Here is a 25,955-nt window from a genome sequence, read left to right on the forward strand (position 1 = left end):
GTGAACAATATGGTACATTTTCTGAAATAAATAAGAAGTTTATCCCCATTTCCCCAGAAAGCAGGCCTTGCTCTTCATGCCTCACCTGCCAGTCCTTTTCACCTTCTTACCTTGCCAGAAGACGAATGCCTTTGAAAAAGCTTTCTGGACTTGACAGCATATCCCAGCAGCTTTGCAACCCCAAAACCTCAAATTCGTCAAGGTATTCAGCACGCCCAATCAGTTGTTTCAGGGCCTGCACAGTAGTCCTGAGTCAAGTGAAGGAATTAAGAATATTATATTTTAAAAATTTGTATACTGCCCTTCACCCGTAGATCTCCGGGCAGTTCACAACATAAAAATGCAAGTTAAAAAGCACAAAATACAGAATAAAAACAAGAACCAAAGCAAACCAATAACTCCTCTCCCTCCAACAAACGCAGTTGAAAGGGCATAGGAGATTAATCAGCCAATGGCGTGATTGAAGAGGACCATTTTTGCCTGGCATCTAAAGGCACCAGGCAAGCCTCCCTGGGGAGAGCAACTCACTAATGGGGAGCCACCACAGAAAAGGCCCCTTCTTGTGTGGAGGAGGCACGTGAAGAGGGGCTTCCGATGATGAGCGCAAGGTCTGGGTAGGTTCATCTGGGGAGTTTTAGGTCCTTGACATCTTGCAGTCCAACCCCAACCATCACCCCCTGCAGCCTCCCCCATGTTTCCAGCACAAGCGGCAACCTTTCGGCTGTGATGGAGACTTAAGGTTTCATGACACGTGAGTCCCACCACACCCAAATCAGCCCATCGTGCGGGAGAGTCTCCAACATCCTCTCCCATCCTAGTGTCCTTCAGATGTTTTGGGCTACAATAACTCCCATCTTCAGCCCAGTTGTGCTGGCTGGGGCTGGTGGGAGTTGTGGTCCAAAGTGACTGAAGAGCACAGGGGTTGGGGAAGCCTGGGTCTCCTAGCTATCTAACCTAAGCAGAACCTCCATGTCCAAATGAAGCCTATCTCTTGGGGGAGGGCTGAGCCATCACCGCTATGGGTCAGAGAGAGAAGGGAGGGTCCCCCCAAATGCATTAGCAGGTCCCTTACATCAGTGGATCGAGATGCGAAGAGGGCTCCGGGATTAGACTTGCCGCCCTCGAACCTCTTCTTCTCGCCTCATGGACAAAACAGATCTGAGTGCTAAGTGCAAACAGCAGGTGGTGGAACTTGCTCTTCAGGATACCTGCAGCCTCAGGGAACGACAGGATATGACACAGAGCGTTGGTAGCCTGGAGGGACAAGGACAGGAGAACGGCATTCAGCAGAGGTCATCGTCAGATCAAGATCTCAGACTCAGACGCGACTCAGAGCCCCGGTCCATCTCCCTCAGTGTTGTCTACACTGACTAGCAGTGGCTGTCCAGGGTTTCAGGCAAGGAACTCCCCGACATGGAGATGCTGGGGCCCTTCTGCATACAAAGCAGGTGCTCACAGGATGGACCACTTATTAAGATGCACCCCCCTCCCAGCAAGAAGCCCCCAGCCCCATCCAGCTCCCATTCAAAACAATCCAGGAGAGAGAAAATGAGTGGTTTCGTACCGCCATTGGCATTTGAGAAGTGCTGCGTCGCCTGGAAGTGACTTCCGCTTTGGGGTCATCATCCTGCAGCCTTTTCAGGAGGGGTCTCAGCAGCTTGACGCTGGAATACTGATCAGCGACCAAGGCCTTCCAGATCACCGTGGCACTTCTGCAATTTTTCAAAACAGAATTTTTCCTTTTTCCTTTTCTTAAAAAAAGTCAGGCCTTTGATATTTTCTTTATATTGCACATACATTAGCAAAGAAAGAAACCACAACTCGGAGCACAATTTTTTGCAAGTACGAAATTCAATATAAATAAATATAAATTAAGAAACCCCTTAAATCTACCCCTCCCCATTTTCACATCACAAAAACTTACTCATCACACTCCATCGAACAGTCCAACAGGCTGTCTACGACCGGTTGCATGCGCTTGGTGGCTAGGCTGACAATAGCCGAAAGTGTCACTTCCTTAGTGCGGGTGTCGGGGATCTGGTGGAGACGGTTGTAAATCTCCTTCACAACCATAGGCAGCTGGAAGAAGATAAAAGAAGACCAGGATGAGAAAGTGTGGTGAACCTGTTTCTATTTTGCTTAATGTATGTAGGGTTTGGTGTCAGCGTTACTCGTGCCGGTTCTCTGCCGTTCACTTGTGTTCCTATGGTGGTAAGAGAGGTTGGGGTTGGCCTAGGGTGTGGTTGTTTGTTTGTGATTGGCTGTGGTGATCTTTGTTTTGAATCAATTCCAGTACCCTTTTGGTACTAGATTCTGGCTCCTGCAAAGTCAATACTAAATCGTCAGCAAATGCTTTCAGTTTGTACTGTTTAGCACCCACTTGTATGCCTTTAACCAATTGGTCCTTTCTGATCATATTTAACAAAACCTCCAGGACCGATATAAAAAGCAATGGAGAGATTGGGCAACCTTGTCCTGTTCCTTTCTCAATCTTAAACTCTTCTGTCACTGCATTGTTCACAATTCATTTTGCCTTTTGTTCTGAATAAATTGCACCTATACCATTTTCTTTTTTTTCTTTTTTTATAAATATTTTTATTGATTTTCATTTACCACGTACATAACATAAACATAGACCTCAACATAAACGTGAAGAAAGAAACGAAAAAATACACTTACACATAAAACACGAAAAAAGAATTAATAAAGGGCAAAAAAGAAAAAAAAAGGAAAAACATTGGACATTTACATTACAGTATACATTTCGGATACACATACTGACTTCCTTCCCTTCTGGTTTCGGGTTTCTTAGATTAAAGGCTTCACTTTCTGCAGCTGGTATTGGTTACTAGTTTATACATCGTAAGTTTTATAGCATACCTACTATAGTTGGTAAGTTTCTATAGTTTCCATCAATATAGACCATAAATTTATTCCAATCTCCAATAAACTTTGTATTTTTTTGATTTCTGACCCTTTGCGTCATATACCATTTTCAAAACCTTGACCTACCCCCATCCCCTGTAGATTCTTCTTCATAAAACTCCAAGAAATGTTGTCAAAGGCCTTCTCTGCATCCACAAAAATCAAAACTGCCTTAGTATTGATATTCACTTGTAATTTTTCTAGAATATAAATTATATTCCTCGTATTATCAGACAAATGTCTGCCCGGGAGAAAGCCCGCTTGGTCTTTATGAATTTCTTCTACTAACACCCTTTTTAATCTTTTAGCCAAAATATCTGCAAAAATTTTGTAATCTTCCATTCTATTTCCTGGTTCATCAATTTCATATATTGTACTTGATATAACTTTATCTCTTTCAGGATCTCCTGTGATTTTGGTTTTGCTCTCAGCTTCTTTTCTCCTTCCTTTATTTTTTCCAAGATTTTATCCTTTTTTCATTTTGGGTTCTCTTCTTAATTGCATTCTGTTGTATCAGGAATCCTCTCATAACTGCCTTACTTGCATTCCAGATTACTCTTTTTTCCACTGTTGTGTTCATATTTATCTCAAAGTAGTCTCTCAGAGTTTTTTGGGCCGCCTTCATCACTTCTTCATTCCTAAACAAAGTATCATTCATCCTCCATCTGAAGGAACCAATTGGCATCAATTTCATTTCCATCTTCACTGCATTATGATCAGAACAAGTCTTGGGGCAAATCTCCACTTTGCTGGTCTTTGGAGCCAGTCCTCTAGTTACCCAGATTTGGTCAATTCTTGTCCATGTCATTTTAGGCTCGGAGAAGAAAGTTCCCTCTCTTCCCAGAGGATTCTTTATTATTCTCCAAATATCAACTAAGTCCATATTTTCAGTCATGTCAAAAAAAGGTTTTTGGTAGTCTACCATCTTTGGTGACTACCTGTCTCTGAGCCTTATCCATATTTGTAGACACCACTCCATTCATGTCTCCCATCAAGATCATATTGTAATCCATATAGTGCATCAGAGTCTCATGTAGTTTCTTAAAAAATTCCTATTTTCCTTCATTTGGTGCATAGATGCATACTATCAAGAATTGCTCTCCTTGTGATTGAATTTCAATTGCAACAAATCTTCCTTGGTCATCTTTGAATATAAATTTCGGTGATAGGCTTTCTTTTGCATAAAGAACTACTCCTCTTTTTTAAACTTTATCTGATGAGATAAATTCATGACCCTAATCTTTTGTTGCTCAATATCTTCCTGTGTAGCCTTATCACATGTGTTTCTTGTAGACAGATCAAATCCAATTGTTCTTTTTTTAATAAATGAAAGACTCTCCGCCTCTTTTCCGGGGAGTTCAGTCCATTCACATTCCAGCTCAACACTTGCAAGGCCATAGTGTAATTACTCTGCTTTTTTTCCAACTGCTTGCTCTTCTTCTGTTGGTAATGTTGACGGCAGGTTCACTGGGGGAGTCCAATCCAAAAGATAATGCTGCTATCTCCACTATTCCTTTATTTGGAGATCTTCTATCCAATGCTCTTTGCTCAAGTCCTCTATCTGGTGATTTCCTGTTTGGTGCTGTCAGAGCTGCCTCTAGGTCCCAGCTCACAGAGGACCAACACTAGGCTGTAGTAATGTACAAAAGTCTTTATTGAAGTTCAGTTTCCATTTCAAAGCCACAGCGTGCAGCCCTACGTCTTAAACCCTAGATCGGCGAAGTCCCGTCTGAGTCTCCTCCCCTATGACACCAGTTTAAGATCCTAGCCCTGCTCCACCTTTTACGCTGCTCTCTCCTCCTCTGGGTCCTCCTGCCCGCTGGGGCATTGCCCTTTCTGGACTCTTCCGACGCTGAGTCGCTTAGCTCCTCCCCCTCCCTCCGGCGGGCTTTAGGACCCAGTTCCCAATCCTCATTCTCTGCTGTCCCGCGCTCCTGTACATTTGAACTTGCCTCTCGCGCCAGCCCAGTGACCTTTCTCCTAACCGTTACAGTACTTCGGTCACTGCTTCCCTCTTCCGGGACACTGGCCAGATCTGACCTCTCCTCCGTTGTCCGACTTTCTGATGGAGGCGTGGTCAGCCCTGCCTTATCTTCTCTCCCTGGTGGGGAATGCACTGGCCCCGATCCTTGGGACTCTTCCCCCCCACTCTGCTCTGGTGGGGAAGCTGGTCCTGATTTCCAGCTACTGCTCTGGGAGTCCCTGCTGCTCCCTTGCTCCTGGGGCATTCCCCTTGGGAACCCCCTACCCCTGGCCACTGGTGCCCCCTTCTGTGAATCTTCCGATTCGCTGGAGAGGCTCATGGAATCCCTCGGTCCACTGTCCTCTTCTCCTACGCTCCCCTCGGATTCTTCCCCTTCGCTCTCCATCTCCTCTCTTCCCTGTGCCTCTGCTCCTGAGCCCCTGACAGGTGCTCTTGGCTCTTTTCCAACTTCCTTCTGCAGGTCTTCTTCGTATTTGTACAAAAGCTTTACCTTATCTTCTACTGATCTTATTTTAATTTTCCTTCCTTTGAAACTGAAGGATAAACCTTGGGGAAACTCCCACCTAAATTTAATTTCGTTCTTTCTCAGCAGGGCAACCAAATCTCCATAATTAGGCCTAAGATCCAAAAGATATTTTGGGACATCTTTAAAGATTTCCACTCTTGACTGTTGTACTTCTAAATTCTTCTGATAGTGCCAACCCAAAATTTTGTCTCTCTCTTCTTTAGTTTGAAGGGTAATCAAGCAATCTCTTATTCTATTCTTCTCTTTTTCCCTCCTCTTCCAATTCTAAAGGCCCTCACAATTCTAAAGTCCTCTTGATCCAAATACACATCCCAAAAGTCAGCAAATTCCTGCATAAGAAAGTCTATCAGACTTTCCTTCTCCAATTCAGGTAAAGCTCTGATCCTCAAGTTCGTCTGTTTTTCTTTAAGTTCAATCACAGAAAGCGTCAACTTATGGTCATCAAGTTGCCTCTGCAAGTATGGAACTCTTTCTCTCTCTAGTTGTGTTACTTTACATTCCACAGCAACAGCTTTTTCCCTGCCTTCCCTAGCCCAGCTCTTGTAACAATAGCAGCTTCCTCTAGGGGGAAACAGTTTCCATTTGTATTAATCCGTAATGTCCAAATGTCCAAATACAGTTCAAACAATAAACTTAGTTTCAATTTTTGACTTTTAGTCCTTTTTAACACAGACGGAAAGGGACGCAGGTGGCGCTGTGGGTTAAAGCCTCAGCGCCTAGGACTTGCCGATCGAAAGGTCGGCGGTTCGAATCCCTGCGGCGGGGTGCGCTCCCGCTGCTCGGTCCCAGCGCCTGCCAACCTAGCAGTTCGAAAGCACCTCCGGGTGCAAGTAGATAAATAGGGACCGCTTACCAGCGGGAAGGTAAACGGCGTTTCCGTGTGCGACTCCGGCTCGCCAGAGCAGCGATGCCACTCTGGCCACGTGACCCCAGAGTCTGTCAAGACTGGCCCGTATGGGCAGGGGTACCTTTACCTTTACCTTTAACACAGACGGAAACAGTCGCAACGATGTATTTCAATGTATCTCTCTTGTTTAGCTAGCTGTCAACAAACGTTCCAAAGCACGTCAGTAGCAGCCCGTTTCCAGGGTCAGAGCGGTGGTGCTTTTAACTCTCTTCCCACTCTCTCCTGCAGGCAAACTCAGTCCAAATCTCCCCCCCCCCTTCTCCTGCATCCAAGGGGGGTTTAATATTAATATTTTCTACCGATGAAAGTTTAGCCCTTTACAGATAGGCTTTCCAAGGCTTCAGCTTACAACCTCATTGCTTCAGTCTATTTACAAAAGGGGAAGGCGGACTTCCTGTGTTGTCCACAGGAAAAAGTCAGCGCTCTCTGACAACGGCTATGTGGCTTCGTTCCATGGAAAAAGCAGTTGATTCGGACTTTCGGATTAGCGCCATCGGCAAATGGCGGAATTCCTCTGACTCAGAGGAATCCGCTCCGCAAAAATCGGGTCTTGCCGCCACAGCGAAGGCGGAGACCCTCTAAAAACCCCAGGCGGTGGAAGCCTGGGGACGTGGGATTTGGCGGACACCAGGAGCACCCCCCCTACTCACAGGGAAACCCCTTTTCGGGGGCTCCGAAAGTGACGTGGGGAGAGTGGTGCAGTGTTTCGAATCGACCGCTATTTTCACGGAGTGAAGCCGCACAGCCGTTGCCGGAGAGCGCTGACTTTTTCCTGTGGACAATCGGACATTAAAGTAACTACCTGTGAGTACAGCGAAGTAGGAGAATTGGACTTTTTTTTAAAAAAAAAATTGATTTGGCATCGAAACGGGGGGAGGCTCAACACAGGAAGTCCGCCTTCCCCTTTTGTAAATAGACTGAAGCAATGAGGTTGTAAGCTGAAGCCTTGGAAAGCCTATCTGTAAAGGGCTAAACTGTGGATAATTGGATTTCAAACAACAACCCGTGAGTAAAACGGAAATTGGACTCTTAAAATATTTGCAAATTTGGTATCGATCGGGGAAGGTCCAAACAGGAAGTCCACCTCCCCTTTCTGTAAATAAGCTAAAGCAAAGAACCTGTCAACTAAGGTCATGGAGAGTTTTATGTAAAGGACTTTAATTCTACTGATTGAGACTATTAGAAATTTTTTTTGGAAGCAGGGGAGCCTGCAGGAGAAGAATAAAATTTGAGATTTGATGTGCCACCCCCCTGGACCCAGGAGTGGTCCGTGAGAGCCCGTTGATGCTGAATAGATCAATTTGACAGCTGTCAAGCTAGCTGTCAAGATACAAAAGAGGACTTTGTTTCTATTGTCTATATTTGCTACAAGTTTATATATACAATGAAGGTATGACTGTTACAATTTAACTTATGGGAGCTTTGGGTCTGTGCTGAAAGGAGTGAAAAGGAATTTAAATTCCTCTAGAGGGAGCTTTGGGATATTGCTTTAAGGAACAGCTGAGAAACTGTTTTTTGACCTTGGATTGTTTAAGAATGGTGCTCGGGAAGGAAACTCAGCTTGAATTGAACAGGACATTCTTTCTCTTGGGAAAGCTGCAAGGTCAGATAAATGTTTTGACTTCGAATGTTATAACTTTGGAGACAAGAGTGGACACTAGTAAAGAGCTTGATAAGATCTCGGCACAGGAAATTTATTCAACTGAACAAACAGGAAATTCTGAAAAGGAAAATCATGTTGCGACTGAAGTGAAGAAAGGGGGAGCCGTCACCCTACAGATGCAAAAGACGAGTTATAATTTGAGGCCTGACATGACGGCAACAAGGAGAAGTAAATTTTCGAAGATGGAAACCTGGCCTGAATTGGAAAATGAAAGATGGAGAGATCTCCTTATGTGGAGACCAGATGACCTTTGGATTACAAAATGACCCAGGTGGAGATTGGAGTTTTTGGGACCTTTGGATTTGAAAGGAGTGTGAAACAGGACTTGGAACATCTTATAGGCCCTATTTTCAGCCATGGAGGTTTGGCAGGAAGGAATGTGGATGCTGCTGGGTTGGAGCTCCCCCGAGAATTGGTTTTTAATATTAAAGACTATCAAAAAGACTGGCAGAGGGGTCATGAAACTGATTTAAGAGCCTCAGACTTAAGATCTCCGGGTTGATGGTTTTTGGGATAGATGGACCTATGCTGGGGACTGAAACCGGGAGGGGAGTTGGTGGAATGGAAATTGGGAACTCAAAGTGCATATAATACAATCTGTTTTTTTGTTTTTTGTTTTTAATGAAAGTTGGGAAATTTGTGGAATGGAATCTTTTTTTACCTTAGGGAAACGTTTTAAGAATAAGTATAGATATATTGGTTTGGATGAGAGTTAAGATTGGAAAGTAAAAGTGGTTTTTTTAAAAAATGGTAAAATTAAGGATTAGAAAGATGGTTGAAAAAGAAAATTATGCGGTTTGGCAGGAATAACGTAAAGATTTAGTAAAAATGAATTAATGAAAGAGAGAATGTAAAATTATAGCATTTTAAACAAATTATTAAGATAAAAACAAGGTGGAAGGATTTGCTGAATTAACAATTTGAATTAGAATACAAAAATGGGAGGTGTGAGGAGGTCAAGGAAATAAGTTAAGAAAGGTAAATATGTAAAGGTTTGATTTGTTCCTTTTTTATCTTTTTTATCTTTTGTGTATTTTTCTCTTTTTCTTTTCTTTTCTTTTTCTTTTTTCTCTTTTACTATTTTTTTTGTAACCTGTAAACTTTGAATAAATATTTTTTTAAAAAAAAAGAAAAAAGAAAAAGCAGTTGATTCGAAGCACCGCGCCGCTCACCCCACGTCGCTCCGGATCCCCGAAATTGGGTTTCCCCACGGGTAGGGGAGGCGCAAAAGGTGCCCGCCAAATCCCACGTTCACAGGCTTCAGCGCCTGTGATTTTTAATTGGTCTCCGCCTTCGCGTGGCGGCCAGACCCAAATTCCCAAGAGGCAAATTCCTCCCGATCAGAGGAATTCCGCCATTACAGATGGCACTAACCCGGAAGTCCAAAAGAGTATAGTTTTCTCTGCCATCTGCGGAGCTGTGTTGGGGGAATCCAGATTGGGAGGGTTTGGAATAGGTAGGTTAGTTTTGGGAGGGTGATCATTTTGATCATAGCAAAGTTTTATTAATTGACCTCAGAGTTGTCCATATTGTGTTTCCTTTGCACTGAAATGAACAGGGTGGAATAATGTAATTAAAATACTGCCAAAGCAGACAGCGAGATGAAAAACAGGGTGGTTGATTTTTGGAAGCCGAACTGCAGCAGGATGGAAACAGAGGCGCGAGCCACAGACATGGAAATTGAAGAAGAAGAAGAAGAGTTTGGATTTGATATCCCGCTTTATCACTACCCAAAGGAGTCTCAAAGCGGCTAACATTCTCCTTTCCCTTCCTCCCCCACAACAAAACAAAAAATTCCTTCCAGTAGCACCTTAAAGACCAACTAAGTTAGTTCTAGGTATGAGCTTTCGTGTGCATGCACACTTCTTCAGATACACTGAAACAGAAGTCACCAGACCCTTCTATATAGTGAGAAGGTGGGGAGGGGTATTACTTAGAAGGTGGTGGGAATGGGTGATTGGCAGATAGCTGTGATGAGCCTGTTGACGACTCTTAACGACTGCAATAGGTCTTACAGGAAAAAGCAGGAAAGAGACTGGAAAGAGAAGCTGCTGAATTGCAACTTATTAACAAACCTAAAACCATGGAGAGACCTGGTCTGAACAAAGACATTGGATTCTTATCTCATTATACATGACAAAGCCATTTTTAAAACAAAATAAAAAAATTCCTTCCAGTAGCACCTTAAAGACCAAGTTAGTTCTAGGTATGAGCTTTCGTGTGCATGCACACTTCTTCATACCTAGAACTAACTTAGTTGGTCTTTAAGGTGCTACTGGAAGGAATTTTTTTATTTTGTTTTGACTATGGCAGACCAACACAGCTACCTATCTATAACTAAAAGCCATTTTTCACCTTCTCACCCCTTGCTTTTTCCTGTAAGACCTATTGCAGTCGTTAAGAGTCGTCAACAGGCTCATCACAGCTATCTGCCAATCACCCAATCCCACCACCCTTCTGAGTAATACCCCTCCCCACCTTCTCACTATATAGAAGGGTCTGGTGACTTCTATTTCAGTGTATCTGAAGAAGTGTGCATGCACACGAAAGCTCATACCTAGAACTAACTTAGTTGGTCTTTAAGGTGCTACTGGAAGGAATTTTTTGTTTTGACTATGGCAGACCAACATGGCTACCTATCTGTAACTCCCCCACAACAAACACTCTGCGAGGTGAGTGGGGCTGAGAGACTTCAAAGAAGTGTAACTGGCCCAAGGTCACCCAGCAGCTGCATGTGGAGGAGCGGAGACGCGAACCCGGTTCCCCAGATTACGAGTCTACCGCTCTTAACCACTACACCACACTGGCTCTTCTTACTTGCCAGAAACAAGCTAATTCTAAGTCCGAAGAGAACGTTTGATTTAGAGGAAACTTGCTCCCCCTGCCTCCGTTTTGAGCCTTACGTCCTCCATTTCCATGCCGCATTCCTCAAGGAAGGACCTCAGGAGCTTTCCTGCAGCCTGAGAGACGGCTCTGTCTTCCACTGTCAGGTTGTCAATCGCCTTCAACACGACTTCGTTGATCTGGCTGGGCGTGAGGTGCTCCCCAAAAGCCTGGCACAAAGAAGAAAGAAGAGGGAGTTTTCTTCTGCTCCACACTCTGACCACGTTTCAGTAGTCCAAGGGTGCCTTCACAAACCAAGTGAAAGACATCTCCACTCTGCCTTGAGAGGGTTGAACTAAGTGACCCCCACGTCCCTTCCAACTCTACAATTTGGTGATTCTATTTATGTGTTTATTTAAGTAGCTGAAAGATTTTACAACAAACAAAACTAAAAGTCAGGTGACGCCTTGCTATTTTCGATCCACATCTTAAATTGGTTATGACATTGGAACATGAAGAGGTTCAATCTAAAATCAGACTAGAAAATTAAAAAAAAAAATTCCTCCAGGAACAGAGAGGGTGAATAATAGTGGCTATCCGTTATATAACCAATGCCAAACAGACTGGGTGGGAACCTGCCGGCTGTGTGTTTAGTTCTTTTTTTTTTTTTTTTTTATTATTAAATTTTGACATAAATATATTTCACAAACATACAAAAGACAAAATGAAAAAGAAAAAACAGAAAAAGAGAAAAAAACAAACAAACAAAACATGAAATACATACAACTTTGATGACATTGATCGACTTCCCTTTATCTCGATTTCGGAAATTATTATCTTGTTTATCTATCTGCTGTGTCTATTCCTTAATAAAACTTTTTACGTAGTAAGCGTTATCTCATGCCTACTGTGATATCTATAAGTACATATGTGTTTCTGATCAACATTTTAATTTTCCCCTTGTCTCTATTTCCATATATATCCTAAATTTATCCCATTCATTGTTAAATTTTGCACTTCTTTGATTTCTTATTTTCTGTGTCAATTTAGCCAGCTCCAAATAATCGGATAATTTAAGTTGCCACTCCTTTAGTGTTGGGATTTTTGGTGTTTTCCAGTACTGTGCTATGAGGGTTCTGGCGGCCACCGTTGCATATTGAAAAAAGGTTCTATCTTCTTCTTTGATATCCTTACCAATTATCCCCAGCAGGAAGGCTTCGGGTTTTTTAACAAACGTGTATTTAAGAATTTTTTTTAATTCATTATAGATGGATTCCCAAAATTTTTTGAGAATCTCGCACGTCCACCACATATGAATGAATTCGCCCTCCTTGCTCTTACATTTCCAACACAGTTTATCGCCCGTTCTATACATTTTATGTAGTTTTACCGGCGTTATGTACCATCTGTACATCATCTTATACATGTTTTCCTTTAGTGTCGTGCATGCTGAAAAATTCATATCTTTACACCACAATGCCTTCCATTTGTCAAACTCTATGTTGTACCCTAGGTCTACCGCCCACTTCACCATTACATCCTTTACTTCCTCGTCCTTGGTGTCCCACTCAAGTAACTGGTTGTACATTTTTGATAATAATTTTGTTTTACTTTCTATTATTTCAATCTGAAATCTAGATTTCTTGTCATTTATTCCGATCTTATTATCTTCTCTCCACATTGAATTAATTTGATGGTATTGAATCCAGCCAGTCAGCTTGCTTTTTATTTCTTCATAAGGTCTAATCCTCCATCCGGATTCTGTTTTGGTTAGTAAATCTTCATATGTCCATCTTTCCCCCTCTATATTTAATTTTTTAATTGTTAAAATGTCTATTGGTGATAACCACCAGGGCGTTTTCTGCTCCAGCAGTTTTTTATTCCTTTCCCACACTTCCAGCAGTGGCCCTCTGAAAATGTGGTTAGAAAAACCTTTATGAACCCTTCCCTTGTCTCGCCATAAATAGGCATGCCAACCGAATCTTAGATTAAACCCCTCTAGATCTAACAAATTTTTGTTTTTGATGACAATCCAGTCTTTTACCCAACAAAGACATGCAGCTTCGTAATATAACCTCAAGTTTGGAACCGCAAGGCCACCCCTATCTCTTTGGTCTGTGAGCAATTTAAATCTGATTCTTGGTCTCTTTCCCTGCCAAATGAATTTAGAAAGTAATCTCTGCCATTCTTTGAATATTGAGGTTCCTCTAATTATCGGTATATTCTGAAATAGGAAGAGTAATTTAGGTAGTAAGGTCATTTTAATCGCCGCCATTCTCCCCAACCACGAGAGATGTATTCTATTCCATGTATCCAAGTCCTTCATTATTTCTTTCCATGTTTTCTTATAATTATTTTCAATCAGATTTATATTTTTCATAGTTAACCAGATTCCAAGGTATTTTACTTTTTTAGTTATTTTAATTCCAGTTTGACTTTCAAGATCGTTTTTGGTTTCTTCTTCCATATTTTTGGTCATTATTTTAGTCTTTGCTCTGTTCAATTTAAATCCGGATAATTTTCCAAATTCCTCTAGTAGCTTTAACACTTTGCCGACGCTCTCTTTTGGTTCTTCCAATGACAGCATAAGATCGTCTGCATATGTTTTCAGTTTATATTCTTTCGCTCCTATTTTTATGCCACGGATCTCTGGGGTTTTTCTTATCTTGTTTGTGATTATCTCTAAAACCATGATAAACAACAGCGGTGACAGAGGGCACCCCTGTCGAGTGCCTTTTGCTATTTCAAACTGTTCTGTCAGGGTATTGTTAATAATTAATCTAGCTCTTTGTTGTGTGTAGATTGCTCTAACTCCTTGCAGGAATATGCCATCTATCCCTGATCTTTCCAGGCACTTTATCAGAAAACCCCAGGAGACATTGTCGAAAGCCTTCTCGGCATCGACGAACATTAAAGCAGCGGGAATTTCATTATGACATTCTAAATATTCAATGATGTCTATTGTATGTCTAATGTTATCTTTTATTTGTCTGTTGGGAAGGAAACCGGCCTGGTCAATATGGATGAGATTAGTTAAACACTTTTTAAGTCTGTGTGCCATTATATCTGCGAAGATCTTGTAGTCGTTATTTAGTAATGAAATCGGTCTATAATTCTTGATGTTAAGTTTGTCTGAATCTGGTTTCGGAATCAACGTGATATAGGCTTCTTTCCAGGATGCTGGCATTTTTCCTCCTCTTAGTATCTCGTTGATTACGTCACATAGTACTGGTGTTAAGTGTTCCTCTAGGACCTTGTAATACTTGGCAGATAACCCGTCTGGGCCTGGGGCTTTCCCCAGTTTCATCCTCTTGATTGCCTCTCGGATCTCCTCTATTTTTATGGGTTTATTTAAGGCGGTTCTTTCCTCTTCTGATATATTTTTGGGACTATTTTCTTCTAGATATTTTGCGATGCCCGTTAAATCTTCTTCTTCTCTTTTGTATAAGTTCTCATAGAATTTAAGGAAGTTCTTTTTTATATCATTGGGGTCTTCCAAGACTTGTTCTTCAACTTTTATTTTATTGATGGTACTAAATTTTCTTCTTTTTCTCAGTTGCCACGCCAGAAACTTTCCAATTTTATTTGCTGATTCGAAGGACCTTTGTTTCATTAACTTTATTCCCCATTCCACCTCTTGGCTTATTAATATCGAGTATTCTGTTTGGAGCGTTTTATATTGTTGCTTATAGCCATCGTCATTTGGGTTTTTTATCATATTTTTTTCGCATTCTTTCAATTGATGGATTAATTCTTCTTTTTTTTTCTCTTTAGCCTTTTTTCTTTGGGAATTTTGTTGTATCAGGAGGCCTCTTAACACAGCCTTGCTAGCATCCCATACTGTGTCTATACCTGTCCCTTTGTTGATGTTTAAGTCAAAGTAGTCTTTAATGGTAATTTTAGCTTTTTCGATCACTTCTTCTTTTTCAAGTAGGTAGTCATTCATTCTCCATCTGTACAGCCCTTGAATCTTCCACTTTAATTGTAATGTTATTGGGCTATTTAGTTCTTAATATACAACAAAAACACCCACCACAAGGTTGGCATAGTCCATTGGCTTGGCAGTGCCTTGTGAAAGATGCATTGAATGAGTCAACTTTTCCTATTCTTTTTCCGCCCTGAGGAGCCCAAGGTGGCAATGCATGGTTCTCTCTCCTCCCCATTTTAGTCTCATGAGGTAGGTTAGACTGAGAGACTGTGACTGACTCGTGAGTGGGGATCTGAACCCTAGGTCTCCCAGCACCTGGTAGAATTTCAATAAGTAGAATTCTGCATGCAGTTTAGGCTACCGGGCACTTGTCTTTGAGCAATTTATTCTAATACAATGCATTTCTGAATGTTATTTACACTAATAGCTCACGCATGGATTTTTTACACACTGTTTGGCATTGCGAAATTCAAGGACATGTGAATTTCAAAGGCGGGTTGTGTTTCAGTTCTCCTGATGTTTCTGAAAGCCTTGATTTGATAGCTTTGGCTTCCAGTGTGAACTGCTCTGAATCTCTCCCTCATCCCTAGAAGGCGTGGGCTGCCTGAGGGCAGGCTGAAGTTGGTGGGGCAGGGCCCCATTGGCCCGAGTGAGCAAATCTTTGCTAACTGGGAGTGGCTGCGGTCTTAGCAATAAAGAGTACAAAAGGCCACCCCTACCTTGGCCACTTTTGCGATGTTGTAGTGGAAGAGAGAGGGCCCAGGGATGAAGAAGTCTTCTCGGACCCATCTAACCATGTTGCCTTTCTTATTTTTATTCCTCCTCTTCTCCAGTTCCTTACCTAAGCAGGGTCGGGTTTTGGAATATGCATGCAAAAGAACCCAGCATTAGTGCTCCCTGCTCAAAACCTCCAGTTTTCCCACTGGGACCAACAAAAACAATTATTGGTTTCACCTCAAAAATTATAATTCAGAATTGGAAAAAAGGTTCAGAAGGGGGCAACCAAAAGGACTGGGGTGCTTGTGGAGCAAATGCTGGTTGCAGCATTTGGGGGGCGGTTCCGTTTAGAAAAACGGCGAGGAAGCGGAGACACAATGTATGGCTTGGAGAAAGTGGAGAGAGAAAGCTTTCTCTCTTGCCCTCATAACATGAGAACAACTGGACCTCCAATGAAACTGAAGTTTCAGGATGGTCCTTCTTCTTGCAATGCACAGCTAAACTCTGGAACTCCCTGCCACAGGAGGCACTGATGGCCACGGACCAAGATGGCTTTCAAAGAAGATGAGGCAAATTCATGGAAGAGAAGGCTACCCATGGCTATTAGCCAGGATGGCTATGCTCTGCCTCCATGGTCAGAGGCAGCAAAGTACAGGAGTAGAAAGAGCTTGAATTCTGCTTGCTGGATTCCCACAAGCATCTGATCAACCCCTGTGGGAACAGGATGCTGGACTGGGCTGGGCCACTGGTCAGGTCCAGAAGGCTTTTCTGATGAACATCAGCAGTGAATTCCTCCCCCAAGACTGCCCTCTCATCTCTGGCCAATGGGGTGTTGGCGTTAGGCCAGTGCTAGCACAATTCTGGCCCTCCTGAACTCCCTGATCAACCCCAGCAGCAGCCAGCATGGGCAACACTCAGGGATGATGGGAGTTGGAGCAGCCTCTGGAGGGCTACAGATCTCCCACCCTGCGGCTTACAAGAAACAAGCCATTTCCCAGCATCCCCCTCACCCATTTTGGCTATCATGATGTAATGGAGATGGTACAAGGCCTCCGCTGACTGCAGGCCAATCTCCTTCACGTTGTCTGCGAGGTGAAGGGACAAGAGCGCCACCAGCTGTCCAAGAAGGGGGAAATCCTGGGATACCTAAGAAGTGGAGAGAGAGAGATGCACAGTCAGCCCTCGTCCCACAGAGCCCAGCAAGAGAAAACCGTCTGGCATGCTTTCAGAAGAAGAAGAAGAAGAAGAAGAGTTTGGATTTGATTTATTTATTTTTTAATGGATTTTTATTAAGATTTTAAAGGTTAGAAAAAAAAGATAAACAAATATCAATTTAAACAAAAAAAATAAAAAACAGACAATTAAAAAAAACAAATCAAACCTTTACATAACTTTCTTTCCTTTACTTATTTCCTTGACTTCCTCACACCTCCCTTTTTTGTATTCTAGTTCAATTAGATATTTCAGCAAATCCTTTCCATCTTTGTTTTTATCCTAAAAAATTATCTTAATATACTATAATTTACATTCTCTTCTTTCACCAATTAACAATCCATTTTTACTTAGACCTTTATATCATTTCTGCTAAAACCACATAACTTCATTCCAACATCCTTCTAACATTCCTTAATTTTACAATGTTTCTGTAGATAAACTTTAAATTTCTTCCAATCTTCTTCCACCAACTCTTCTTCTTGGTCTCGGATTCTGCCAGTCATTTCTGCCAGTTCCATATAGTCCATCACCTTCATCTGCCATTCTTCCCGGGTGAGTAGACCTTGTGTCTTCCAATATTTTGCAATGAGTATTCTTGCTGCTGTTGTGGCATACATAAAGAAAGTTCTATCCTTCTTTGACACCAATTGGCCGACCATGCCCAGGAGAAAGGCCTCTGGTTTCTTCTGAAAGGTATACTTAAATACCTTTTTCATTTCATTATAGATCATCTCCCAGAAAGTCTTAATCCTTGGGCATGTCCACCAAAGGTGAAAAAAATGTACCCTCAGTCTCTTTACATTTCCAACATTTATTATCGGGCAAATGATAAATTTTTGCAAGCTTGACTGGTGTCATGTACCACCTGCAAATCATTTTCATTAAGTTTTCTCTTAGGGCATTACATGCCGTGAATTTCATGCCTGTGGTCCATAACTGTTCCCAGTCAACCATCATAATGTTATGTCCAACATCTTGTGCCCATTTAATCATAGCAGATTTCACCATTTCATCCTGAGTATTCCATTTCAACAGCAAGTTATACATTCTTGACAAATTCTTAGTTTTTGGATCTAACAGTTCTGTTTCCAATTTTGATTTTTCCACCAGAAAGCCAATTTTCTTATCCAAATTGTAAGCCTCCATGTCAGAGCTGCCTCTAGGTCCCAGCTCACAGAGGACCAACGCTAGGCTGTAGTAATGTACAAAAGTCTTTATTGAAGTTCAGTTTCCATTTCAAAGCCACAGCGTGCAGCCCTACGTCTTAAACCCTAGACTGGCGAAGTCCCGTCTGAGTCTCCTCCCCTATGACACCAGTTTAAGATCCTAGCCCTGCTCCACCTTTTATGCTGCTCTCTCCTCCTCTGGGTCCTCCTGCCCGCTGGGGCATTGCCCTTTCTGGACTCTTCCGACGCTGAGTTGCTTAGCTCCCCCCCCTCCCTCTGGCGGGCTTTAGGACCCTGTTCCCAATCCTCATTCTCTGCTGTCCCGCGCTCCTGTACATTTGAACTTGCCTCTCGCGCCAACCCAGTGACCTTTCTCCTAACCGTTACAGTACTTCGGTCACTGCTTCCCTCTTCCGGGACACTGGCCGGATCTGACCTCTCCTCCGTTGTCCGACTTTCTGATGGAGGCGTGGTCAGCCCTGCCTTATCTTCTCTCCCTGGTGGGGAATGCACTGGCCCCGATCCTTGGGACTCTTCCCCCCCACTCTGCTCTGGTGGGGAAGCTGGTCCTGATTTCCAACTACTGCTCTGGGAGTCCCTGCTGCCCCCTTGCTCCTGGGGCGTTCCCCTTGGGAACCCCCTACCCCTGGCCACTGGCGCCCCTTCTGTGAATCTTCCAATTCGCTGGAGAAGCTCATGGAATCCCTTGGTCCACTGTCCTCTTCTCCTACGCTCCCCTCGGATTCCTCCCCTTCGCTCTCCATCTCCTCTCTTCCCTGTGCCTCTGCTCCTGAGCCCCTGACACTCCATTATTTGGTAATAATGAAGCCAATCTCGTACTTTGTTTTTTAGTTTTTCAAAACTCTGCAGTTTTAATCTGCCCCCTTGTTGTTCCAAAATTTCCCAATATTTCGGCCCATTGGCCTCCATATTGAGCTTTTTCTGAGCCTTTGCTTCCATTGGTGACAACCACCTTGGAGTTTTGTTTTCAAGCAAATCCTTATATCTTATCCAGACATTAAACAGTGCTTTCCTGACAATATGGTTTTTAAACGCTTTATGTGCTTTGACCTTGTCATACCACAGATATGCATGCCACCCAAATACATTATAAAACCTTCTAGGTCCAAAATGTCTATGTTTTCAAGAAGCAGCCATTCTCTCAGCCAACAAAATGTGGCTGATTCATAATAAAGCTTAAGGTCTGGCAGGGCAAATCCACCTCTTTCTTTAGCATCAGTTAGTATCTTAAATTTCTTGCCCTGCCAGACAAATCTAGAGATATCTTTCTGCCACTTCTTGAAACAATCCATTTTGTCCAAAATTTGCAGTGTTTGAAACAAAAACACCATCCTTGGCAATACATTCATTTTTATCGCAGCAATTTGGCCTAGCAATGATAACTTCAAATTTGTCCATATTTCTAGATCCTTTTTCACTTCCGTCCAACATTTTTCATAATTATCTTTAAATAAATTCACATTCTTAGCAGTCATGTTAACCCCTAAGTATTTCACTTTCTTAACCAATGTTAATCCTGTCTCCTTCTGAAACGTCTCTCTCTCAATCACTGTTAGATTTTTCTCTAAAACCTTAGTTTTCAACTTATTCAACTTAAATCCTGCAACCTGACCAAATTCTTGAATCAATTCCAATACTCTTTTGGTACTAGATTCTGGCTCCTGTAGTGTCAATACTAAATCATCAGCAAATGCTTTCAATTTGTACTGTTTAGCTCCGACTTGTATACCTTTAACCAATTGGTCCTTTCTAATCATACTAAGCAGAACCTCCAGGACCGATATAAAAAACAATGGAGAGATTGGGCAACCTTGTTGTGTTCCTTTCTCAACCTTAAACTCCTCTGTGACTACATTGTTTACAATTAATTTAGCTTTTTGTTCTGAATAGATTGCACCTATACCGTTTTCAAAACCTTGACCTACCCCCATTCCCTGTAAATTTTTCTTCATGAAACTCCAAGAAATATTGTCAAAGGCTTTCTCCGCGTCCACAAATATCAAAACTGCTTTGGTGTTAATATTCACTTGTAATTTTTCTAAAATGTTAATTATATTCCTCGTATTGTCAGACAAGTGTCTCCCCGGGAGAAAGCCCGCTTGATCTTTATGGATTTCTTCTACTAGTACCTTTTTTTAGTCTTTTAGCCATAATATCAGCAAAAATTTTGTAATCCACATTGAGCAAAGATATGGGGCGGTAGTTCTTAAGCTGTGTCTTCTCAGACTCTGTTTTCGGTATAAGTGTAATATAAGCTTCCTTCCACGACTCTGGTGCCTTTTTCCCTTCCAGTATTTCATTGCAAACTTCCTTTAAAGGCTGTACTAGCCATTCTTTCAAGGATCTATAATATCTTGAAGTGAAACCATCCAGCCCTGGGGATTTGCCCAATTGCATGTTCTGAATGGCTCCTTCTACCTCCTGGTCTGTTATTTTATAATTCAACATTAGCTTATTTTCTTGAGAGATTTTTTGTAATCCATTTATTTTCAAAAATTGATCAATGTCCATTTCTTTCTGAGTCTCCTGTGTATATAGATGTTTAAAATACCTCTGAAAGCACTTCCTGATCTCCACTGGATTCTGTATATTCTTTCCCTCCACTTCCAAATTAGTAATAGTATTAAGTTTTTGTCTTTTTTCATTTGCCAAGCCAGCAGTTTCCCACATTTATTTGCCGATTCAAATGTCTTCTGTCTCATCTGTTTGATCTTCCATTCTATTTCCTGATTCATCAATTTCATTTTGCATAAAGTACTACTCCTCTTTTCTTAATTTTGTCTGATGAAATAAATTCATGTCCCAATCTTTTATTGCTCAATATCTTCCTGTGTAGCCTTATCACATGTGTTTCTTGTAGACAAATCAAATCCAATTGTTCTTTTTTTAATAAATGAAAGACTCTCGCCTTTTTTCCGGGGAGTTGAGTCCATTCACATTCCAGCTTAATACTTGCAGTGCCATGATGTAGTTACTCTGCTTCTCCTCCAACAGCACTTAGTACTTTATCTATTTCTGTCAGGGGTGTTGATTTCCCTCTTTTTGGTGAACTTCTGTCCAAAACTCCTGGCTCTTTTCCAAGTTCTTTCTGCAGATCTTCTCCATGGTTTCCCAAAAACTTATCTGTCAGAGCTACCTCCAGGTCCCAGCTCACAGAGGACCAACGCTAGGCTGTAGTTATGTACAAAAGTCTTTATTGAGATTCAGTTTCCATTTTAAAGCCGCAGCGTGCAGCTCTACGTCTCGACCTTAGACCGGCGAAGTCCCGTCTGAGTCTCCTCCCCTTCCACACCAGTTTAAGACCCTCGCCTTGCTCCACCTCTTCCTAAGTTCCTTTCTCCTCTGGGCCCTCCTGCCCGCTAGGGTCTCATCCTTCCTGGACTCCTCTGACGCTGACCCTGACGATTCTTGCCCCTCCTTCCGGCGGGCTTTAGGACCTGGTTCCCTATCCGGGCTACCTTCTGTGCCGCTCTCCTGTACCTTTGAACTTGGTGCGCGCGCCCAGCCTGCAACTTTCCTCTTGACCGTTAACTCGCTCTCCGATGGAGGCGTGGTCAACCCTGACTCATCTTCTCTCGCTGGTGGTGCATATGTGGGCACTGACACCTGGGACTCCTCCCCCCCACTACGCTCTGGTGGGGAAGCTGGTCCTGATTTCCAACTGCTGCTCTGGGAGTCCCCGCTGGCCCCTTGCTTCTGGGGTGTCCCCCTTGGGTCGCCCCTTGCCCTGCCCATCGGCGCCCCCTTCTGTGAATCTTCCGATTCGCTGGAGAGGCTCATGGAATCTCTCGGGCTGCTGTCATATTCTCCTACGCTGCCCTCGGATTGCTCCCCCTCGCTCTCCATCTCCTCTCCTCCCTGCGCTCCCGCTGAGTCCCTGACATCCATCCCCCCCTCGAAGCCCCCCCTTCCCCCCTCCCCCTCTTCTGGCGTGGGTTCCGGGTGCTCCAATGCTGTGGGGGTGCATGCCGGATACAGGTCTTCCCCCCTGGCATGCTGCCAGTCCGTGACGGGTACATCAACGTCGCTCTCCTCCGCTTCCATCTCGTTGCTGGCATGCTCGAACCCAGGAGCCTCCCCCAACCCGTCCATGCCCCCTTGTTCCCCGATTTCCTCTGGGGAGTCTGCGTGCATCTTGTATACGTGTTTTGCTAGGTCTAACTGTCTACGGAGTTCTTCATGGACCTCCTGTAACTCCTCTGCCAATGCCTCTGCTCCCTGCGGCTCCCCCTCCCCCTCTTTCTCTAAGCCCGGGAAGGTCCTGGGATGTCGCCCGTTGTTGGCGAAAAACGGTGTCACCCCCGTGGACACATGTTGTGTGTTGTTGTAGGCAAACTCGGCCAGGGGCAGGTAGTCCACCCAGGTCGAGGGCTGCTGGTTGGCGTAGCATCTCAGGTACTGCTGCATGACGGCGTTGACCCTCTCCGCTTGTCCGTTGGTCTGCGGGTGTCTTGCCGACGCTAGGTTGACCTTGACATTCAGGATGCCCATCAGCTTCCGCCAGAAACTCGAGATGAACTGGCGCCCCCGGTCGGACAGGATAGACCGTGGCAGGCCGTGCACCTTGAACACGTGGTCTATGAACAGCTTGGCTGTCTGTTCCGCTGTGGCCACCTTCGCGCAAGGAATGAAGTGCGCCATCTTGGTGAACATGTCGACTACCACAAGTACTGCTGTTTTGCCCCTCGAGCTGGGCAGGTCAGTGACAAAGTCCAAGGCTACCCTCTCCCACGGTTCGGACGGGGTCTGTAGCGGTTCTAACAGTCCCGCCGGCTGTCTGTGTACTGGCTTGGCCCTTTGGCAGGTGTCGCACCTCGTGACGTAATCCGCGACTTCTCCCCGCATCTTGGGCCACCAAAAGTCTCTGGCTACTAATTCCACCGTCTTTTCCTTGCCGAAATGTCCGGCGCTGGGTGCGTCGTGTAGCTGTTGCAGTACTGTCGCGCGGAGTTCATCTCCCGGTACGTAGATGGCCCCCTTGCGGAGGAGCAGTCCGTCGCGTATCTGGAACTCGTCGTCCTTTGCCGTGCCGCTGCGCACCTCCTCCATCTTGGAGCGCGCGAAGGAATCTGTTCGCAGCTCGCGTCGTATCGCTTCCAGGTCTACGGTGGCTGAAGCGCATGCCCACGCCTTGGGTGCAAAAATGTGTTTGGCCGCTACCGGTGCTGCTTCCTCCAGATACTGCGGCTTCCTGGACAGCGCATCAGCCATGATGTTGTTGTCTCCGGGGATATATTCTATCCTGAAGTCGAAATCCGCAAAGAACTCCGCCCAGCGGATATTTGTCTGGTTCAGGAACCGCGCCGTGCGCCAGTACTCCAGGTTCTTATGGTCCGTGTGAACTTGCACCGTGTGTTTGGCTCCGATGAGGAAGTGCCGCCACGCCTTGAATGCTGCATGAATGGCCAGCAACTCTCTGTCCCAGATGGTGTAGTTCTGCTCCGACTTGCTGAGTTTCCTGGAGTAGAAAGCACACGGCCTCCAATCCCCTTGCGGGTCTTGTTGCAACAGGACTGCCCCCACGGCTCTGTCGGAGGCACCCGTCTCCACCCTCATGGGTTTGCTGGGGTTCACATGCAGCAGTTGTTCCTCGGAAGCGAAAAGACGCTTGAGTTTCTGAAAGGACTGCTCCGCCTGCTCCATCCAGATGAACTTCTTCTTCTTGGAGCTGAGGGTGTCCGTGATGGCCGCCGTCTGCATAGCGAAACCCTTGATGAACTTGCGATAAAAGTTAGCAAAGCCGACAAACCTCTGGACCTCCTTCCGATTGCGCGGGCTCTTCCAGTCCAGTACTGATCGTACCTTGGCGCTGTCCATGGCGATTCCCTTGTCGGACAGCTTGTAGCCCAGGAAATCCACCTCCGTCATGTCGAACTGGCATTTCTCCAGTTTGGCGTAAAGCCTGTGCTCCCGTAGTCTTTGCAGGACTTCCTTGACATCTCTCTCGTGAGCCTCCTGCGATTCCGAGAAGATCAGAATGTCGTCCAGGAAGCAGACGCACTTCTTGTAGAGGAGCCCCGCTAACACGTGGTGCATGAAGGCATGAAGGTGCATTGGAAGCAGTGGGAGCCATTTTGTAAACCGAAGGGCATAACCTATACTCATAGGTGCCCAAGGGCGTGAACATGGCCGTCTTCCACTCGTCGCCCTCCCGCATGCGTATAAGATTGTACGCCCCTCGTAGATCCAACTTGGTGAAGATGCGTCCCTTCCTCACCGTCGCGAGCAAGTCGTCGATCTTGGGCATCGGGAAAGCCGTGGGCTTGGTTTTCGAGTTTAAGATTCTGAAATCAACTACTAGCCTCTTCTGGGGCGTGTCCTTTTTCTTCACAAAGAACACAGGACTGCTCCCCACTGCTTTGGATTCTCAGATGAAGCCCCGCTTCAAATTGTGATCTATGAACTCCCTGAGCTCTTGCAGTTCGTCTTCAGACATGGAGTACAGCTTTCCGGTCGGCAGCGTTGCCCCCGGCAGGAGGTCAATCTTGCAGTCGTAGGGTCTGTGGGGAGGCAGCTTGTCCGCTTCCTTCTCGCAGAAGACCTCCAAAAACGCCTTGTACTTGTCAAGTACCGCTTGCAGCATGCCCAGTTGTAGCTGTGGGTCATCCTCTTGCCCCTCGTCCTCCTGGTTAGTCATGATGCAATGTTCTGCGCAGTAGGAGGAGCAGAAGGTCAATTTACGCTGGTACCATGCCAATGCCGGGCTGTGCCTGTCCAACCAGCTCATGCCCAACACTATGGGCGTGTCTGACAGTTGGGTGACGTTGAGGCTGATGACTTCGCGGTGATTTCCAATGCGCATCACCATTGGCGGCGTTTGCTGTACCACCTGTCCCCCCAGCAATTCTCTTCCATCGACTGTCACTACCTTCAGGGGCATCGCGGCAGGCAGGAGCGCTATGCTATGTTGCTTGATGAAATCCACTCCTATAAAGTCTGCATTGCTACCAGAGTCAATGGTAATAGGGACTTCCATGGTGAGCCCATTGGGAAGCTGGAGTGTTGCGGTGAGCTGCACCACTGGTTTGGGCGGGAGGGGGTCTGTGGGCTGTAAGATTCCTGGGGACTGCTTCACTGACTCGTCTGGCTGGGCCCCAGCGGCTCTGCTTCCAGCCAGACTTCGTCATTTCCCTGCTGCGGTTCCCTCTGCTGAGCTGCTTCTGTTACTTTTGCTGAGGCTGCATTGTGCTTGCGGAGCCTCTGGGGGCACTCTTTTGCCATATGCTGAGCACTTTCGCAGATGTAACACTTCCTGTTCCCTCTAGGAGGCTTCACCTTGGCTGCTCCTGGTGTGAGGGCTCTGGTTGCTGACTGAGCCTTGGCACCACCTATCTCCATCGGCTCCTCTCCCCCTCCCAGTGGAGGCGTGGATTGAGCGCGCGCTGAGTCTCTGGGAAAGAAAGGAGGTGCCCTTGCTGGCGTGCGTCCCCAACGCCCTTCATCTTTGCTCCAGGGACGTTCTTCTAGCCGCACACCAATCGTCAGCGCCTTCTGGACCACTTCTTGAGTGCTCCGTGGTCTCTCCACCCTTGCAATTTCGTCTTTCACAGCCCCGTTCAGTCCCTCCCAGAACAGGTCCCTGACGGACGCTGAGTCTTTTTCCCATCCCAGCGCGTTGACCAATGCAAAAAAGCGGGAATGATATTGCCTTACAGTGGCTCTGCCTTGTTTCAAACCGTGAATCTCTTTTCTAGCGACATCCACATCTATCTCCGATAAAAAACAATCGTCCATTGCCTTAATGAAGGCTTTTGCGTTTTGGAGGGCTGGATCATTATCTCTCCACAGATTGCGCAACCACGCTTTAGCTTCTCCATGGAGATACGTTAGTATGAAGCCTACTTTCTCCTGCTCATCTCTAAAGTCCTTCTCCAGCAACTTTAGCGCAAAAACTACGTCTGCTCTGAAGTTAGGATATTGCTGCAGACTCCCATCGAAATGCGACACCAGGCTCCCCCCTCTCTTCCCCAGCCCGATCCCTTCTGATTTGGCTCCCGGTGGCCCCTGTTTAGTCAACATTTCCAACCTGGTTTGCAGATCCTTGCAGACAGCATCTGATTCCTCTTCTCTCCTCCTTGCC

At 44.8% G+C, this 25,955-nt stretch overlaps 1 protein-coding gene across 1 annotated transcript; it reads right to left on the bottom strand.

Moving 5' to 3' along the window:
- Positions 1 to 1,920: 1,920 nt before the first annotated feature.
- Positions 1,921 to 15,805, bottom strand: LOC307202699 (maestro heat-like repeat-containing protein family member 7; the record flags this gene model as incomplete). Its single annotated transcript, XM_079952864.1, has 3 exons — positions 15,476 to 15,805; positions 10,909 to 11,058; positions 1,921 to 2,079 (listed from the first exon to the last, which is right to left on the bottom strand). Exons 1-3 carry the CDS (start codon positions 15,551 to 15,553, stop codon positions 1,921 to 1,923), a joined length of 387 nt encoding a protein of 128 aa, XP_079808990.1. The 5' UTR covers positions 15,554 to 15,805.
- Positions 15,806 to 25,955: the final 10,150 nt, after the last annotated feature.

This window comes from Podarcis cretensis (genome assembly GCF_951804945.1).
Source record: "Podarcis cretensis genome assembly, chromosome: 14".
Lineage (NCBI taxonomy): Eukaryota > Metazoa > Chordata > Lepidosauria > Squamata > Lacertidae > Podarcis > Podarcis cretensis.